Source organism: Equus quagga, chromosome 15 (genome assembly GCF_021613505.1).
Source record: "Equus quagga isolate Etosha38 chromosome 15, UCLA_HA_Equagga_1.0, whole genome shotgun sequence".
In the NCBI taxonomy this organism is placed as follows: Eukaryota; Metazoa; Chordata; class Mammalia; order Perissodactyla; family Equidae; genus Equus; species Equus quagga.
This window is the reverse complement of record NC_060281.1, coordinates 55,257,214-55,278,087: the sequence shown is the minus strand read 5'-3', so window position 1 is coordinate 55,278,087 and position 20,874 is coordinate 55,257,214. Positions and strand designations below refer to the sequence as shown.

The 20,874-nt window shown below is 38.0% G+C and overlaps 1 protein-coding gene across 5 annotated transcripts in view; it reads right to left on the bottom strand.

Moving 5' to 3' along the window:
* Positions 1 to 1,725: 1,725 nt before the first annotated feature.
* SLC35B3 (solute carrier family 35 member B3) overlaps positions 1,726 to 20,874 on the bottom strand; it is a 37,765-nt gene continuing 18,616 nt past the window's right edge. For 3 of the 5 annotated variants that reach the window (XM_046640640.1, XM_046640642.1, XM_046640641.1), the window contains exons 7-10: positions 20,042 to 20,134; positions 19,530 to 19,641; positions 16,786 to 16,855; positions 10,425 to 15,708 (exon numbers count right to left, since the gene is read on the bottom strand). In XM_046640640.1, the coding sequence (XP_046496596.1) occupies positions 15,558 to 15,708; positions 16,786 to 16,855; positions 19,530 to 19,641; positions 20,042 to 20,134 (426 nt within the window). In that variant the 3' untranslated portion in view covers positions 10,425 to 15,557. Of the gene's footprint in view, positions 1,743 to 10,424; positions 15,709 to 16,785; positions 16,856 to 19,529; positions 19,642 to 20,041; positions 20,135 to 20,874 lie in introns of those variants that run through there. The other 2 variants (XR_006885374.1, XR_006885375.1) reach the window with 2 other exon arrangements.

Genomic DNA, 20,874 nt, shown 5'->3' with positions numbered 1-20,874 from the left:
ACTCAATAATAAGGAAACAATCCAGTAAAAAATGGGCAAGATTTGAATGTTCACTTTACCCAAGTAGATATACAGATGGCAACATATGCCCATGAAAAGATACTCAAAATCATAATAATTAGGGAAATGCCTATTAAAATCACAATGATACATTTATACATCTATTAGAATAGCTAAAATGTAAACACCTTACAGTACCCAGTGTTGGTGAGGATGCAGAGCAGCTGTAAGTCTCAGACATTGCTGATGGGAATGCCACTTTGGAAAACAGTTTGGGAGCTTCTTAGAAACATACACATACAATATGGCACAAAGTTCCCACTCCTGGGTGTTTATTTACTCAAGAGAAATGAAACTTATGTTCACATAAAACCCTGTACATAGATGTTTATTGTGGCTTTATTCATAATCACCAAAATCAGAAACGAGCCAAATGTCCATCGACAACTGAAATGATAAACTGTGGTACATCCATATAATGAAATACTACTCAGCAATAAAAAAGGATAGACTGCTGATACACGCCACAATAGGGATGAATTTCAAATACACTATTAGGCTAAGTGAAAAAAGCCAGACTCAAAAGGCTGTACATACTATTTGATTCCATTTTAAATGACATTCTGGAAAAGAGAAAACTATGGAGACAGAAAGCATATCATTGGTTGCCAAAAGCTGGTAGGGAAGAGAGGTTGACTACAAAAGGCATGAGGGAATTTTCTGGGTAGTGTAATTATATGTACACTACTCTATGTGTTGGTCAACATACATAGAACTGTATATGAAAAGGGTGAATTTTACTGTGTAAATGATGCATCAATAAACCTGTTTAAAAAGAAAAAATAAAGACAAACAAAATTCCAGTTTCATGGGCCAAGGTATATGTATTTTGCTTTGTTTCATCATTTCTAGGATCCAAATTATCTTTTCTTTTTCCTCAAAACAACTAATGTAATAAGTGGGCTGCCAGTCTTTCCTGCTGTGGTAATTCTGAGAGGACAGCGTGTTATTGTGTCACTCTATCTGCTGCTGGGAGGGGCTTTCAGCACCTACCGTTATTTATCACACAGCCTCAGGATAAAACGGAGAGGGCCCCGCCCAGCTGCAGTGAGGTACTAACAGACTGGGATAGAGGGGGAGAGGAGGACTTACGCTTCTATTATACATCAGACAACCTGTGAGATGAAAAAAAATTTTTTTTAATTTAAAAAAGATCTTCAGATCCAATTAAGAAGTGAAACTGAACACCAATTTTTGCACTTAAACTGGGCATGGTTAGGTTGTTCTCAGCCAGTTGGCCTCTGTATGTGTTTGAACCAGAATGTTCACAAACGAGGCAGGAACTTCTATGATGTCAGGACTGCCTGTGTGCCTAAGCAGGTAGTGTGCTAAAGGAAAATATTAGCTGATCTCCAGAATGCCAGCAAATTGGTTAGTATTTGGAAGTACACAGCAAATACAAAAGAGTTGAGGAATATGAATTGAATTGTAAAAAATGATACTCAATGTATTTAATTTCCAGAATTTGCCATCTCCCTATTGGACCTCAGAGAGGTGAAATGACTTGCCCACAGCTGGTAAGCGGCAGAAATCATATTTGAACTCAGGTCTTCTGACTCCAGGGCCAGTGCACATGGATTGCTTTCCTTTTTCTCTCAGAAGTCCACAAATGGAGAAGCCGTGATGCTGCGGTAACTCACGCCAAGAGAAGCCAGCAGCACTCCTTCCCTTGGACTCTAGTGCTGTTAAGTTGAATATAACAATTTTTAAATTAACTCTTACTTGGCATTCCATTATCATTAGATTGATTTAACTTAGTTACATTTTTAATTATTTCAGAGTTAGGAGATACATGGCAAACAATTTTATTTTCTTTTATGACTTTTTTTTTCTTGGGGAGGAAGACTGGCTCTGAGCTAACATCTGTTGCCACTCTTCTTTTCGCTTGAGGAAGATTGTCACTGGACTAAGATCTGTGCCAATCTTCCTCTATTTAGTATGTGGGACATTGCCACAGCATGGCTTGATGAGTGGTGTGCAGGTCCAGGCTTGGGATCCAAACTCGTGAACCCTGGGCCACTGAAGTGGAGTGCATGAACTTAACCACTATGCCACTGGGCCGGCCCCCCTTTTATGACTTTTGAAAATACTCTAGAAATGAGGAAGGAAAATACTTGGTAACATTCTTCACCAGAGCATGACATTTCTTTTCTCTTGCCTTCCATGGCACCAGCCTCCTGGTTCTCTTTCTTCCCAGTTCTTTGTAGACCCCCTGGTGGGATCATCTCCTTCTGCTTGCCTGTTAGATGCTGGCATTTCTCAGAGTTCTGTCCTTGGGCCTTTTTCCTTCTTAGCGTATATGACATCTCCTAGGTGATCTCGTGCATTCAGTGTCCACTACATCTGTAGACCATTGACTTCATCTTCGGTACAGACCGTTCTGTCTCACAGAACCATAGATCCCATTTCTTCTTATTGGACAGCACTGCCTGGATGAGCCACAGATAACCGTCTCAACATGCCCCAGATGGAACTCATCGCCTTGCCTCCACTCTGCTCTGCACCTTCTCGGCTCCTCGTTCCCTATGTCATGAATAGCACCTGGGAATCATCTCGAGTCCTTTCCCTCCCTCCTCACATGCCGGTTTTCACTCAGTCTCACTGTTCTGCCTCCTTTCTGTCTCTCAAAGTCTTCCCCTCCTACGCCTTCATCGCAGCCTTCCTCAAGGCTAATCTGCATTATTCTAATTCCTTTCCTCACCGCTCCTCTGCCCCTCAGCTTTGCCCCCTCTCCTTCCTGAGGTGCAAGGCTGAATCCCGTTACTTCCAGCTGAAAGCCCCACAATGGCTTTCCACTCCCAAAAGACAAAACCCAGGCTCTAAGGCTTCCCCCACCTTCCTCTGCAGCTACTTGAAATCCGAGTTTCAGCCGCAATGAACTACCTGCAGCTATCCGGGCGCCCTTTGCTGTTAATCAGCTTCAATTATTCACTTTTCCTTCTCCTCCGCCCAACCTCTTACAGCTGGGTGTTAGGTCTTTGCTTTTAACGTCCTTGTCATTATGGATAGTTTCAGCAAGTGTTACATATACTTTTTAAACATTTAAAATTATTTCTTGTTTCCACATTTTCCCCACTCAATTTTTCACAAGGAACAAGCAAATCTTATTAAATTAAAATATCTAACCTTTATTAAAACACCTTATGTATAAGTAATTGCTTTCTCTTTATTTTTCTGATATGGTTCAGATGAATATAGGAATTGTAAGACTTCAAAAAAGTGATTATTCTTTAAAGTCTATTCACATTTACAAGGCTTCCAATTTTTTGTGTAACTCACACCATCCTGAAGCAAGCTCCGGGGCTGAGGATTTACTCCCCGCTCTCCAAGAAGAGATTAGGGCATTCCTTGCCTATCACACTGAGCTGCTTCATTTCCTTCTTCTTCCTCTTTTTAAAAAAATAATCAATAGACTTTATTTCTTAGAACAGTTTTAGATCTACAGAATAATTGAGCAGATAGTACACAAGTTCCATATACGCACCACACTCCCACCCCCACACTGCATACATAGTTTCCCTATGATTAACATCTTTCACAGTGTGGTACATTTGTTACATTTAATGTTCCGATATCGATACATTATTATTAACTATAGCCCATAGTGTACATTAAGGCTCACACTTTGTGATGCGTCATTTTATGGGTTTTGACAAATGCATAAGGACGTGTATCCACCATCACGATTCACAAAGAATAGTTTCATCTGCGCTTCATTTATTCATCCTTCCTCTCCCTCCCTCCTCCTCAACCCATGGCAACCACTGATCTTTCCAATGTCACCACAGTTTTGCCCCAACATTATATTTTGAGCCAAAGATTTCACCACCTTTTTAGGCAGACCTCTTTCTGTTTTCATAAAAAGGAGAAAGAATATCTTCATGAAATTTAAGTTATTTTGCATAGTTAGGAAATGTTCACAGATTGAACTTTTTTAGTTAGCAGTAGTTTTTTTCAAAGACCAGGTTGCATTTTGTCCTCCCATTAACCTACGATGAATACATCATTGGTCAACTAAAGCTGTAGGAGGAAGAAAGACCCTGGGCGATAAATGGGGTCCAGATAGACCCAGAAATACCCACGAGGGAAATTGACTTTTCTTGTCAATCACCAAATTGCAACCAGCAGTCATGTGGACAGCTTGGTAAGAGGTTATCAATTTCTTACATATGACAATGATAAGATAATCTGATATACAAATTAGGCTATTGCAATGGTCAGTATTATCATTTTCTGCGTTTTCCATCCAGAAAAACCCCAGTTGTGAGAGTTCAGACGGCAGACCTCAGTACTGCTCATTTTCAAATAGACACCCTAACAACCCGTTTCTAGATGCCACTCCCATTTACACATGATAGTGCTGATACCAAGAATGGAGTGCATACTTAACACTCTTGGTTTTGGAGTAAACAAATACCAGTTTGACCCAGTAGCTAGAAGCTGGGCGCATGACTCTGAGTGCTACTGTGCACAATTCCCAGGCAAGAAGCCGTGACCTTCGTTTGACCACATTATACAGCCATTTGTTGGAAAATGACTTTCCATCGTAGAAAGATCAGAAGTCCACATGGAACAAGATCAAAGTTAAAAGAGAAATTCTTGTATAACTGATGAAAGCTAGATATTTTGTCCAAGCCTCACTTTTACGGGAAATAAAAAGGGGAACCCCTGTTAGAAGCAGAGTGAATGGCATGACCAATGGAAGAACTTCACAAAATTAATACTTTGATAGTGCTTTATAGTTTCTAAGTGGCTTTTCTCATATCTAGTCTGATACAACTTATCATTATCAGATGTGTCATTAATATAGCAGTGTTTTAAGACATTGAAAATCTGCTACTGAGAGCAACAGATTAGTGATCAGAGATGATCCTTAGTGACAGTATAACGGTTTTCCTCTTCCTCTTTGTTTTAGCACGGTGCTTGAAGCCCTATTCTTTGAGCTGAAAGTATGGTTTGCTATTCCAAAACTATTTTAGTCCCAGCAGAGATGGAGTTTGCACATGCATTTTATATAAGTAGGGCCCACTCACATTAGGGGGAAATAAAGCCTATGATTCATAATAAGAAATTGCTGCCTTTGAAATCACTTCCTACCGTAATACTGGCCACTTCATTACAGTGGTAATTAGAAAGAAAAAAACCCAGAAACAGCCATTTGAGGGGGAAATTAGTACTTAATTTCCAAGACTGTTTTAGTTTAATGGACGCAACACTGGCAAGATTTCATACTTAAATTGCAAACCAAAGAATGATAAGGCTAATGTTTTAGATCTGTCTTCTAAATGGAAAACACTTAATGCAGCCTGTGATGAAAAAGTGTCTCCTGACTGAATACATCCCTTAAAGTCAAATACACTGTCTGTGAAGAAGAGTTTAAAAAATAAATACATATATGTAGGTGAACATGGGTGTGTTTGTTCCAACCATTTAATCAGTTGCTACTGTCATTAAGCAAAGAACAACTGTTTCAGCATGTACCCTTAGCTTGCTAAAGATACTGCAATAAAGAGAAGGCACTGTTAAAAGAAACTCTCATATTTTATCAAAAATATCTGACGCAGTCCAAAAAGAAGCAATGAATATTCCGCGGGAAGACGAAAACAAGACTTAAGACAAAGAAATAAGTTTAGGTTGGTCCAAGATGCCCCACTTTTTAGAGAGGTTCTGAGTCATCCTCTGAAGACCATGTTTTCTGTTTTCCCATTTCCTCTTGTAGAACACTTTCATTCTGGAATGTAATACTCATATAGAAAACTGCATCAAATAAAATTATATAGCCCAGTGATTTATCTCAAAGGGCACACCAGCGTAATCACCACACTGGGCAACAGAATATTGCCAAGCACCATACAAACCCCCTTCTGCCATTCCTCCTCCCTCCCTTGCCCCAAATGCAATTTTCTTTTATGTTATCACTTCTTTGCTTTTCTTGACAATTTTACCATCAAAACATGCATCCCTAAACATTATAGTTTTGCTTTGCCCCCTTTTTTTTTAACTTTGCCTAAGTGGACTCATACAGTTTCTATTCTTTTGTGTCTGTGTTCTTTCATGCAATATTACGAATGGGAAATTTACTCTTGCTGCTATGAGTAGCAATTGAGTCTTTCATATTCACTGTATTATATGCATACACTATATTTTTTTTAACCCATTCTACTGGAGGTGGCTACTGTATCTAGGTGGCTTTCAGTTTTGCTTTTATGAGTGGTGCTACTCTGAATATTCTTCTTTCTTTTTATATATATGTGCACATTTTTCTGTTGTATATGCCTATGAGTGGAATTTCTGGGTCATCACACATGCATATATTCAAATTTGGTAAATAATGCCAAATAGCTTAGAGTGTCTGTTTTCAACCGTCATTTCTACCAGTGGTACATGATAATTCCTCCTTCTCTGCAGGGTTGTCAACAATCTCTTTAATTTTAGCCTTTCTGCTAAGTTTGTAGTAGATTTTCAGTTAGGGTTAGATATGTATTTCCCTGATGATTAATGGAGTTGAGCACCTTTTCATGTTTATGGCCATTTGGTTATCCCCTTTTGTAAAATGCCTCAAGTCTCTTCCCAATTTTTGTATTGGGCTGTCCTTTTTCTTACTGATTGTAGGAGCTCTTTTCATATTCTAGATACAAGCTCTTTTCTGGTTATATGTGTGGTAATTTCTCTTCTCATTCTGCAGCTTGCATTTTTACTTTCTTAGTGATATCTTTGTAATGAATAGGACTTTTTAGTTTTTAAATTTTATTTTGAATTAACTTCACATTTACTGAAGAGTGGAAAAGAGTGCAGAGAACATCCATATACACTTTATCAGCTTCCCCTAGTATTAACATATTTATCAAACATTTATCCAACTCAGAAATTAACATTGGTATGATACTATTAACTAAACTACACAGTTTATTCAGGTTTCACCAGTTTTTCCACTATCGTCCTTTTTCTCTTTTAGGATCCAATCTAGGATACTATGATGCATTTAGTTGTCCTCTCTCCTTAGTCTCCTTCAATCTGTGGCAATTTCTCAGTCTTTTATTGTTTTTCACAAGCTTGATACTTTTGTAAAGGACTGGTCAGGTATCTTGTAGAATGAACCCCAAAAGTTATCATAGAATTCTTCCTTTCTCTTGTGCCCCCATATTAATCACCTTCTAAATATTGCTAATATTGGTTCCAGCCTCTCCAGCCCCGACTGCGTGCTTATTTAGGGCCTCATTTCTTTCTTGGACTTGCTTAAATACTACCTCTTGCAAAAGTCTTTCTGAATAGTTGTATTACACTTTATATGTAACCACAGTATTAGAAATTATTGCACCATCACTCTATGCCTGCCTCTCTCCTCACTGTGAGATCATTGAGCGATGGGGCTTTGGCATTTATACATACCCTAATATATGTTCTAAGAGCCTTGCAAATTGCTCAACACATGTTTGTTGAATGGATAAAGCAATGTGACATTTGGGTCAATGGATGTCATCAGGAAAAATCAAACAAAAAAGAAAGCTTACTATTTTCCCATTACTTATTACAATTGCTGGTAATTTATACTTTTCTGCAGAGGGGTCACATGGGTCCATGGCTTGTTATTTACTAACCTTTCTGAAAAGCCAGTTAGTTCAGATGGGACTATTAATTTGAGTGGACCTGTGTCAATGTCACTTTAAGATAGAGCTGAACCATTTATGATCATCTCTGCTCTCCAGAAAAGTCTGTGTTCATGCAGTTATAATGAAGCCTTCTGACATTATAGCCACCTCATTTGAATAGTCATGTCTATTTGGAAGATAACAGTCAAATCATAATACTGTTGAATTTGTATGCTTAGAAAAGCTTAGCATCAGGCAATTTGAGTTTTGAATACTAAAATTTCAATTTATACACCACTTAACAAAACTATCATAAGAAAGAAAATTCTGTGAAGTGGGGGTGTTTTTAATCATCCCTTTTTCAATATGGTGGATTAAGTATAGTAAAGTCAAGCAATTTATGCTAAATCTCATCATATTACAATAATTCAGGAGTATTGATTGCTAATTCTAGATTCTCCCTTCTTATGGTGGCAACAATGTTTCCAGCTAACAAAGAAGAATCACAAAATCATTAAGTATAACTTCTGATGCGGCTCTTACATGTCATATTTTTAAAATTCCCGTTGTTAATTATCTTTAATCCCTTCACCAGCTTTTGGTTTAGTTCCACCTGGATCTCTTGCTATGGGAGACAAATGGACCTTGCAGTTCACACCTTTGCAAGTCAGATTCCATTTGGTTCTCTGCCAACATTGAAGCCTACATTCTCTATTTTTTCCCCTTGTGAATAAGCTTCTGCTATATGTTCTATCTCCAGTGATGTCTTCTTGGCCTTGACCACACTTGCCTCGGCTCCTTGCTCAGCACTTCTATTGAAACTCAGATCTTGACCAGTCCTTTGATTCTGTCTCCCACCCCAGTTGCCCATAAGACCTCTCCCTAAGGTTGAGTCCCATTACCTGCTGGTAAACTACTCTAAGGGCCTACCTGCAAAATGGGCTGTCTCACTCATGCAGAGGAGGATTTAGCTGATCAGGGACAACAGGCAGAAAATCACTGCTTCTTTCATCACTGTATGTGAATCCTTCCTAAAGCCTGGTTGAGGAGGCCAGTCTCCCGAGATGGGTTAATAGGCACACCAGCAGGATTGTCAAAGCGAGGACACAAACAGTGGCGAGGATGCCAGTGCTCACCTGGTGGTGTGCTGGCTGGAAAGGTGGAGGTTAAGGAATGGCGGGTTATCAGACAGGCATTAGGATCCAGAGTCAGAGCACCTGGCTTCAGGGCTGCTCTGCTGCTCACTGCACATGAACCTTATTTTCCTGAGGTCTCTTCCCATGTGTGCACAACAGAAATGATTTCTGCCTTGCCTATTTCACAGGGTTTTGTATAAGTGATGCTTTCTGCACTGTGCACTAGACAACAGCAGAAGTGGGAAATCTTACAAGGTATCATCTCAAATAATCAAAACTTTAAAGTGAAGTAAAGTTTTCCAATCTCAAAGAATTATACATATGTATTAAAAACAGTCTCATCTAACTAAGCATCATAGGAAATTTAAGTTTATTGTAATGACTGAAATCTATTTTATATTTCCATTACTTACTTTTCCTTACAAAAGACTTGAAACCTATTCTTGAATTGTTAAACATTCTGAATCTTACTGCTTAAACTTGAATTTTTACCAATTTAAATTGGTAAATGCACTAGTATTTTAAAAATAAATTGAATCGAAATAGCAGCCAGCAAGCTCTTATATGGATTGGAATGTTAAATCAGAGACTCACTAGTGTAAATCACTAAGATGAAAATTGAGAGAAGTTCCCTTTTCATTAGTCTTGGCTCCCATCAAGATGGTGAACTAGCACAGGCTGCCGGCTTCTTTCCAAAACAAACTTGGAGAAACTATGGGAGAGAGAGACAGAGAGAAAGAGGGAGCAGACAGACTGACATGTGGATTCTAGGGGGAAAAAAAATACCAAAAAATGAGCTGTCCTGGGGAGACTGAGGCTGTGTTAACTTTGGAGTATGGACAGAAGCAGAGGAGGGAGCATGGTTTGGAGGGAGCACGGTTTGGAGGGAGCATGGTCTAGGAAGGAGCACGGTGTAGACGGCAGTGAGAGGGCTGCTGGGAAAGAGGCCATGCCAAGGCGTATAACGACTGTAAAAGAAAGACGACTACAAATGTCTACCATCAGAATCATTAGAATAGCATGCCCAGGAATTTAAAATAACCATGATAAATATATGGAAATAAGGGAAAATACTGGTAACATAAAACAAAATCAAGAAATCATTAGAAAAATCAAGTGGAAATATTATGAAAATATAATAGTTGGAATATAAAAAAACAAAACACTAAGAATAGGGCAAATGGCAGGTTACTAGATGAAGAACAAATAAATGTTGAAGGATCACACTGAGAAACTCTCCCAGAAGCAGTAAGAAAGATAAAGAGACAGAAACCATGAAAGAACAACTCAGGGATACGTGAGATGAAAGTAGAATTGCCAACATCTGCAGGAGTCCCAGAAGGGGAGGAAAAAAAGAATAATCAAACTATTAGAGCTTCTCAGAAAATTTGTAAACAGATAAGCCCTCAGAATTGAGAGAGACAACAGTGCCCATTGGTACTGGTCCCGTACCTGCAGACCAGGTACATGACCTTCCCCACGTCAGTCAACGTGCTGTGATGCTCCCCTGGTTCCTCGCCATCTAAGGACAGACATCTGTATGACTCGAACTGGCTGCGGTCATGCTCTGTAGGCATTTCACAGTAACTTCCTCCCAGCCCTACCCTACCCTATCCATTAGATCAAAGCTTCTCAAGAGCAGACATTTCATTTGACTCCTTTGATGTAATGACAGGTATCCCAACATCAAAACAGTCCTGAGATTTCATGATTTGTGTCGCTTAGCACAGATTTTTCAGACTAACACTAGGTCAATTAAAATGTAGTTTAAAACTGGAGAAAAGATGATTACTGCCTTTACACATCTTCTCTGGGTATATATACAAAAGACATCCTACACAATTAAAATTCAGACAAACATTAATGAACTTTTCAGAACGTATAAAAAAATCAATTCCCAAATGCTAATATTCTGTTGAGTGAAAAATGAAACAAGATATATACTTGAATTGATCTGTTTCTTATTCCTTTTGTTATGACTGGCATTAGGAGAAACAACTGGGAGGGGAGTCCTGCAAGGAAATCTCTGATAATCAGACTCCAAGGTCTCATGTCTATCACTACCTATCGTGAATAATTATCCACATTTTACTTATTTCATCTACATAATCTTATCAATTGTGTTAAACTGATTAAGATGGCCTAATTATGTTTTAGAAATTCGGGGGTATCCTAGGATTAAGATATTTAATAACACACGTTTTGTGATTAAAGTCTCGGAATTCCGTCAGGGTGAAGTCCTACTTCCTGAAGCCTCGGGAAGACAGCTCATTCTGCAGGAGCAGCAAATTACTGAAGCGAACTTTTTCTTCACAATGTCACCATGAAATAGCATAAAAAGTATTCTAACCACAGGCCATGAAATTAAATCAACAGACCATGACTGGTAGGAAATTATGGGTTTATCTTACTTTTGTGAAGATTTAAAAAAAAGTAACATTTATGGAGAAAGTAATGAATATTAAATTTTTCACACACCTATAATGATGAAAAAACTCTTTTCACTATGCCAGCAACTCTGCCACATGGTAAGATTTCTGTTCAGTTTGAACAAAGGGACTCTGAGAGATGTTAAACCGGGTCAGGCCACACAGAATGGGAAGTCTGAAAAGCAAATGGAAGGAAATTAGGTGAAAATTATTCAAATAATTTAAGATGTCCTGATATTGAAAACATCTGGAGTTTGTACTCTAAGACCTCAACAACTCAAGTGTGGCCTGTGGACCAGCAGTATCAGCATCTTGTTGGAGCAAAAACCTCAGGCCCCAAGCCAATCCTACTGACTTAACGATTTTTTAAGATCCTTCGGTGATTCATATGCACATTAAAGTTTTAGAAGCACTCCCACCGTGGGGAATTATTTTGAAAACTTAGGGCTAAAAAGATACCCTATGACTGGAAGGAAACCAACATAGTTTATGCATTTTTATGTAGAGATCATAGCACATCATCTATAGAATGGGTGTCCTTAAGGGCAAGGGTTGTATTTGATTCTTTCTTGCATCCTCAGCATCTAGCATAACGCCTGGCACATATTTGGGCCAGTGAGGATGGATGAATAAATGATTCTGAAGTAAAAACTGTCAAGTCAGTGATGCTACACTACCTATTAAAAAGGTTAAGATGGCTGACTCCAGGGGCAAGTACCAGGACATTCAATAAGGATACATGAAAAGCAAAATAAGGGAAAATATGAAACACATAATAGGAAAAAAAACTGTCATGGAAGGAAGCACACAACAAAGCTTTTGAGCATCAATATGCAGAAATTGATAATTTGAAACTGTGTGAAGAGCAAATGTGATATTGCAATGCATAAATATTTTCATTATGCTAAGCCATATTATTGGTGTATCATCCTGATAAAATTTTACTAGAATTCTGTGCTCTTTGACAAAGAATCTAGAATGTAAAGTAGGTTTAAGATAAAAATCACTTGAGAAAACTAAGGGAGTTAGATAACAGTCCAGAGAATGCTAAAAGTTATTTAAAAACATTTGTTGAGCATAAAGCCTGCAGTGTGATTCGAAGTACCTGGAGTCAGGTCTAGTTTCACAGGTTATGGGAACAATCTCCAGGAAGACTGCCCTCACTTCAGACGCCAGCTGCAAGCTCTGAGCTTCCCAGGTGGCTCGCACTTGTTACCAACTGGCTACAAATTCAGGGGTTCCCACTATCCCCTCAGGTTCAACAGTGTGCTAGAACAACTCACAGAACTCAGGGCAGCCCCACAGGTTCCATTACAGTTTTATTATACAGGATACAGACCGGGAGCAGACAAAAGACCTGTGGGGCAAGGTCCGGGAGGATTACAACATGAAGCTGCCACGTCTGCAGAACACATCACCCTCCAGCCACACCAATGTCTACCTCCAACCAGGGAAGCTCTCCCAAGCCTTGCTGTCCAGGATTTTTACTGGGGTTTCGCTATGCAGCCATGATTGACTGAATCATTGGCTACACAGTTGAACTTCTTCTCCATACCTTTTCCCTGGAGGCTGAACTGATATGTCACTCAAAACCCCAACCTGATAGTCACATGGCTGGTCTTTCCAGCATGGTCAGCCCTGACCCTGGAACTATCTAGGGGCCACCATGAAAAACAAGGACGCTCCTATCACTTGGGAAATCGCAAGAATTAGAAGCTACCCATCAAGAAACCAGAACAAAAGCTGCCCAAATTCTTTATTATATAACATGGGCTTACTGAGGATTCTGGCTAGGCTGGCTTACCTCTAGGTCAAGTCTTAATATAGTGATCCACACGAGTTGGCCAGTTCTTCTGCTGTTATGTTATTTTGCTGTACTGAATATCATGCCAGAAAAGGGGACATAATAAGACAGAATTCAGAGTATCAATTATCCAATATCTTTTTCATCTAATGATATTCTTTGATTAGTCTTGTATGGCACAGATATATACTGGGTGCCTACTGTGTGACAGACACCTAATGTGAACACAGCTGAACAACTGATATTTACATTGCTTAAAAGAAATACATCTATCTGCATTTAACTAATGTTCCAATCAAATTATCCTTGCCTATTCATTTAAGCATGTCCCACAAATTCTTTACTTAGGAACATTTTATCACTCATTATGTTACTCTGTTCATAGTGGGGTCCAATGGATAGAAAATATGCCTCGGAGGATGACAGAACTGGGTTTGAAATCCAGTCCTGTTCCATACTAGTTATGTGATTATGAGCTAGTAAGTACTTACCCTGGTTCTCAACTTCCGTATTTGCAAAACTGTGAACAAGAATAATCATGTCTACTTAGAGAGGCAGCTCAGTGGTTAAGAGCATGACTCTGGAACCAGACTGCTTGGCAGATGGCTCTGGCTCTTTCTCGAAGGTGCAATGTCCCTTAATCCCTCTGGCCACAGCTTCCTCATCTGTAAAATGAGGATAATAATACCCTCATAGAGATGTTGTGAGGATTAAATAAGTTATTGCGTATAAAGCACTTATAATAGTGCCTGGCACCTAACAAGCAGTTATATATTACTGATTGCAATTATTATTTTTAATTCCATTTTTATTTATGACTTATTTTGGTTGTTGGGATGACGAGATAATATTCATGAAAGAAGACCATATTATAAAATCTGGCACAAAGTACACATTCAAATGTTGACTTCCTTTACTAGGAATTATCCTATATTTTAGACTCTTCATTAAGAATACTCCATGGATACAAATGAGATGAAGTTTACCTCCATCTGATGGCAAGTAAAAAAAGGTAATGGAGTACAAAGGGTTATTTAGGTTGGCAAAAGGATTTTTAAACAGTGCTAAAATGTTTAAAATTGGGGGGTAGGATAAGGAGTTTGTAACAGACAGAGGTAAAAAATTAGAACAGTGTGGGGGTAAAGGTAAAAGGATGCCTCGATAAGTTAAATTATTATATTTTATCAAGGATTTGGGAAAACTGACTTTTTTTTAAAAGCACAAGTCCTTGTTGTCTTAGAGTTTAAGGCAGCATAATAAAGTACAAATTGAGATTCCTTTCATTTTAAAATATGAAGACTTAAAAATGATTATTACCATTTGGGGGAAAAAACCCCATGGTATTTTAACATATGACAAATGAAAACCAGTCAGAACTCCTTATGCCAGATCCTTAAATTACCACGGGCTCTGCTGTCCCCACATAGGCACATAACAGGTGAAAGTCATCAGAGTACAACTGAATTTTAAGAAAGAGATTAAGTATCCCAAGTAAACTATACTCACAAAATGTAAGTGTTCTCACCGACAGCATAGATACTAAGCTGTTTTAACCAACGTTACTTACACTGAAAATAAAGATTAACAGGATTTTTTAATACAGTGGATGCAATGTCAAAACTTACTGCTAAAAAATATAGGCCAAAACAAAACTGTGCAAGCAACATATGGTACAAATTTGCTAAATTTACTTGTGTTTCTTAAATTTATCCTATTTCATCTTCAAGCTGCCAAATTAAATTTCACTTTTATGAGAAAAATTGACAATTTTATGATTATTTTACAGTAATTTAAAACATCAATGATCTTCCCTTCAATTAAAAAATCCAAATCATTCAAACTTTGAGCACTTCTTTGATGAACAGCAGCAAATTCTTCCTGTGCCATATGCTTGCAGGACGCAGGGGGACGGCTCCTCCCGCTCTACTGCCTGTAGCCCACAGATGACTGAGGACAGGTTTTCTCTAAAGAATACTTTTAAACGATCAGAGAAAAGCTTCAGTTTTAAAATTTATGTAAAGCCTTACTCCAACCTTCACCGCCCTCTTCACAACAAAAGTCTGTCAACATATTCTTAAAAAAAGAAAATCACAGAATAATTTTATTTATAATGAAGTTATTCTCTCCTGACTTTAAATCATCAGTTCATTCTTACAACAGAGAATCAATTTAAATATCGCCACCAAAATGGAAGGAGGACAAAACAAGCTGCTGTTACATATCAATGTCTTTGATATGTCATAACGATACCCAATTAGTCTTGCAACATGGTCCATTTCCAGTGAAATTCTCAATAAACTGCTAAGAACTACAGTCCTTCATATTGACATTTTATTCTAAGGTGTGCCAGATGCGGCTCTCCTGATCACTTCAGTAGTCAGTCAGTGTTCTGAAGAAAAGGGCCGACGTCCTCTGTAATCCAGCCCAAATGGATGGCGTGCTTTCAGAGCCTTTAGTTTTTATAATAATCCCTCTGGAAAGTTAATTAGTTGATGATTTTTTTCCTTAGAAGTCTACCTTAAATAGGACAAATCACGTACTATACGGTTTGTGCCAATGTCCTTGACGTTCTCGTTTCCACCATTTTGTTTATCAGATCATATAGTGACGGTAGTCTTATTTTATCCATATTTTTGCTGTAAACATTGAGAAATATACCAAGGACAACTAAAAAACCAGACCATACATACCTAAGAGAAAGAAATAAGAAAAAAAGGTTAATATCAAGGTAACAACTTACTGTTAACCACAGAAGTTGGTGATGAGTTCATAATTATTCTGCAATAAAATAAAATTTTGCTATTGGAGGCCTACAATAATAGCATTAAAATAAAAATAGTATTTTTAGATCAGATTAGAAAGAATTCCACATCTGTTATGTTAGTTACACATAGAAAGAGGATATTTTACAAAATAATGTAGTTCATTTGAATTTTGAGGATAACAGCAAATTGGAAGTTCGACTCCTACCAAAGTTTTAAGAATATTTTTAAAGTTCTGGATGCATCAACCTGCCAACGGCCACCTTGGGAAAACAATGTAGCAGCTGAACTAGTTATCCCAGTTGGGTAGAATATAAAGAGAAAGAGGGGGACCTGGAGAAAGACAGGGAATTAGCATCGATTACTAGAACGTATACCTAGCACATGCAGAAAGAGAAACTAATTTATAGAAAACAAACAATACATTGAAGGAAATTTATTTTGTGGGTACCTTTAAGCTTACATGTCAATAATTTCTAGGTTTGAATCTTCTCAATTACTAACCAACATAAGTTTAAATGATGCTAATTTCAAACATAGACACTAGACAGTAAACACTAGACAGTAAAGAAAACAGTAAATACTTTCACAAGAAGCCACAAACTAAATAAATCATTAGGGCACAACTTACAGAATACTTCTCTACCTCAAATCCTTTGCGGGAAAAGGCAGACAATAAAGCAACAATTTTAAAAACCATATATATATATGTATACAATATATATACTTGCATTAGGGCAAGGGGGAACCCCTTCGTCTCACGCACACTCACACTCTATATTGGAAACAGGGTCACACCTGCACTGGGACTCTGGTTAGCAATTTAAGTGTGCAAAATGATTTCTTCAAAATAATTACATACATTTCTACAACAGCAGAAGAAACATCAATAAATTAGGGGTCAAGATGAAAAAGATTCTTTATAAAGAAACTAAGGCTGTTTAAGAGCAAACGTGAAACAAAGTATCTAAAAGTGGAAAAACTTGTGAATTAAAAAGTACTTACTGAAATGTGAATGGTTTAGCAAAGAATATGAATGAAAGTACGATGGTCATTGCTTTTCTTCCTGTTGTCACTGTAGGGAGAAAAAGGTTGGTTTAGAATGAGCCTACCATCCTGGTGATATTTTGGAAATCATACAAATATTTACAGAGCCTACTATGTGCAGGATCTGTGTTGGGGACAAGGAAACAACGGGAAACAAAATTAAAGAGCCACTGCTTCTGCTTCTGTGGAGTCTACAGTCCAGCAGGGGTACAGACATTAAAGGATGCTGCTAACGGTTAAAGTACAACTGTCATAGGGACTTGGTGGAGGCCGTGACACCGCGGAAGTGTGCCATCCTTTGGAGAGACTGACTTAGTTTGGCAGGAAAGAAAGGCTTTCCCAAGGAATACATGATTAGGTAGAGCAGAGGTCATTCTCTACAAGTAGTCATCTTAAGGACATACTAGTATCTTAATAGCCTTCATCTCTTGATAAGACTATAAGTAATCTTAACAATCCTCTTTACATGTCTGCATTAACTTGTGCTTGTCCTTCAAGTATTACCTCGAAGTCTGCGTTAAGGCTTGAAACCTTCCTTTTCTGTCGCACCCAGTCAGAGACAGGAACTCTGCACTGATCTCCATTATAGCCTCTCCCCCAACTTTGCATTATCAGTTGCTATCTTCCCACCAAACTGTGTGCTTTACTTGGCTCCTTATCTTATTCATCCTTATATGTCTTATACATCCACATATACATGTGACATAGTTCCTGGTAATTAATATTCAATGCATGAATTAATGAATACCAAATGAAAAAACTCTTTTGGAAACGTGTTACAGCCCCATTCCAAAAATCTATTTTTCCTTCTACTTAGTAAAAGGATGCCTATTTTTAACTGAGCATACCTTCCAGCCTCTCCTACAGCGAGGTGTGGTCTGTGACTAGCTTTTGGCTAATGAAATGTGAGCAGAAGTGCTGTTTCTAGGAGGTTGATTTCCAGGAAGTTTCCATAAAGAAAAAGGTTGTGTCTTTCATCTTCTCTCCATCCCGATGCCTGGAATGAGGATGAAGATGGCAGGGCAGACAGAGGAGCCTGGGTTCCTAACAAGCATGGGGCCACCACACCAGATCAGGTGGCAGTATGCATATGGGTCAAGAGCACAGGTATGGAGACAGACTGCCTCAGTTGGAATACTGACTCTGCAACTTACTAGTTGGTTGACTATTGGGCAAGTCACTTAATCTCCCTGTGTCTTAGTTTACCCTTTTGTAAAATGGAACAATAACAGAGCCTACTTTATAGGATTATTGCAAGATTAAAATGAATAATATGTGCAAAATACCTAAAGTGGCACCTGGTACATAATAAGGGCTATGTACATGTCAGCTATTACTATTACCACCTCTGGATTTCTTTTACGTGAGAGAGAAATAAACCTGCCCACACCTCAAGCCAAGGACTGCATCTCACGCTTCTTTATACCAACCAAAGGGCTCAACTGATACACACCAAGTGATATCAGACCCCCTTTTTGAACACTTATCTTACAAGCAAAGTTAGAACCCAAGCTAAGTATATGAATTTGCAATCTTTCTTGATAGCATGAGAGGACTTGACAGCTTAGTGATATGGCCTGATGTACATTTGAATTCCCTCTACTTACCATTAGGGACACAAACTTTTAAACGGAGAGTCACATGTTAGCAAACAAGGAGAAAAATTAGGAAGCAAATATACTTTTACAAAGAGAGAGGTATTTACTAATTTGTTTAATTTACTCTGTGGAATTAAAATAAGTATTCCCCTAAAACCATGAAAAATTAAAATCATGTAAAATACTAATGTATATATGCACTATGGATATAAATTCTACATATCTCTGATAGAGGTGATCAAGTGAAACTCAGCCCCTTCGCAAGATGGAGAGATGAAGCCCAGAGGAGACCTACTCCCCGGGTCACACATCACTAAACATCAGAGCTGGGACTGGGCTCTGCCTTCTCTGGCGAGCCAACCCGGCGCTCTTCATGACAGGCTATAAGGCTTCCAACCCCGGCTTTAGTACTCTCTCCATCTGGGAGACGCTGAGAGCGTCTGTCATGTGTACCGTTCCTTTGGCAAATGATATGAGGTAGCACACTGAGTCACCTGTTCCCCTCGCCAGGTCTCCCCTGCAGCCCCTCATCTGTCCCTCTCCCTCCTCCAAAGCCGGACAAATACACCACCCATTCCTCTAAACTGGCAGGCAAAGTTTCCACCCAGAGCAGGCGCATAATAACTACTAGTGAAAAGAGAGGCTAATGTGGTTGACGTCCTAGAAAGGTTACAAATGAAAGGTCCCAAAGGCTTTGTTTAAGATACACCTGCCATACTTTAAGTGCAACAAAACTGGAAGTTTTAGTTATAAATTACAAGTGTACAAAGGCAGTAGTTTTCTCTGAAGGCATTCAGCCCATCAGACTTTTTAATAAAAAGTTCTTTTAATGTATTTAAAAGTTACTAGTTAGATACATGTATATATCTGACTTTAAAATTACACCTTTAAATAAGAAATTAAGATCAAACATTATTTTCTTTAGAATTTTAAAGAAATACCAAGGAAAGATATGGGCTTTTAAAGAAAGTTAAGGAATAAATTGGTGAAATATGACAATTTTCTTTTTAATGAAGAGTAGATATTGCCCTTATCTGTTGGAAAAGAGCATCAGAGAAAATTTAAGCGCTTATTTCATAATCCAAGCAAGTACATCATTCCTACCTGTTACAGCAACAAGTGCACCAAAAATTTTAATCAAAGCCAGAACAAAGGAGATTCCAAAATAGCCAGTGAGGGAAAAAAGGAAAGCATAACCGTAGGTCTGAATTGGATTCTGCAACACATAAAGAAAGCCTGTTAGGAAAATGCAAAACAAACCCTGAGGTGTTACAAATGAAATAAAGCTACAGATTTTAATCAACTTTCTGAGCAATAATAAGCCATTCAACAATGCAGTCAAGCAAAGATTCTTATTTAGCTCTGATTTAATGGAAAAACAATGATGAAATTAAAAATTCCCAACTTCTACATTATGAACAGCTTAAAAATGAACTTACAGGGTAGAGCAAGGATAAATTTAAATATAAATCATTTCATTTCTGATCTGCATATATTATGTTAAAGGAGTTATCACATTACATATAATATAGTCTTTTTGAACAAGAGGAATTAGAAATATACATGAAATTATTTAATGGCAGATGTTTACTTTAAAAAACGTGATCAGTGTTTACCTTTGAACAGAATGCGACCGCAGGGCCTAGTCCACTAGTGCACGTCAATCCCAGTAAAATGTACACAAAACCGATCGAGTACGAATACAAAACCTAGAATAGAGAAAAATGCAGGGGAAAAAAGTGCTATCAAACTAAAGGCAGAAAATGAAGGCTTTTTGATATATGGCTCAATTAATCAATTAAATTTGTAAAATGAACTGTTTTTAAAGTAATAACATTGTTTCAATACAGCTTAACTTTCTGGAAATGATGGTTGACCCTAACTGCTTATAAGTCAACGCCTGGTTTTAAGTACAACATAACACAGTGGCACTCATCTTTTTGTATATGGATACATCATCATTCATTTTGCCTAGCTTAATTAGTGACTTCAAACCAGATTTTAATGTTGGGGTTCTAAAAACATACATAAGCAGAACAAAAAAACCTTAAAGCTACTTATTAAACATCAAAAAACCCAAATATTGTTTGCAAGACATTAAAATATGGTGAAAATAAGCAGTAAATGGCATATCTATTGCTTGGTTTCCCAATTTTCCAGCAATCTTTCTAACCCAGTTTATTATACTCATCAGTAGAATCAGCATCAAAATTAAATATGTGCTATGTGTCAGGTACTGTGCTAATAATGCTCTATATGGATTATCCCATTTATTTCTCACAACCAAGCTATGAGACAGGTACTCTCATCATCATCCTCCAATTTTCACGTGAAGAAACTAAAACTTAGAGATATTAAGTAATTTTCCCCAGATAAGAGAACTAGTAAAGCTGGGATGTGAACTGAAACTATCGAAGGCCAGAGCCTATGGTCTTAACCACCGTAGTAC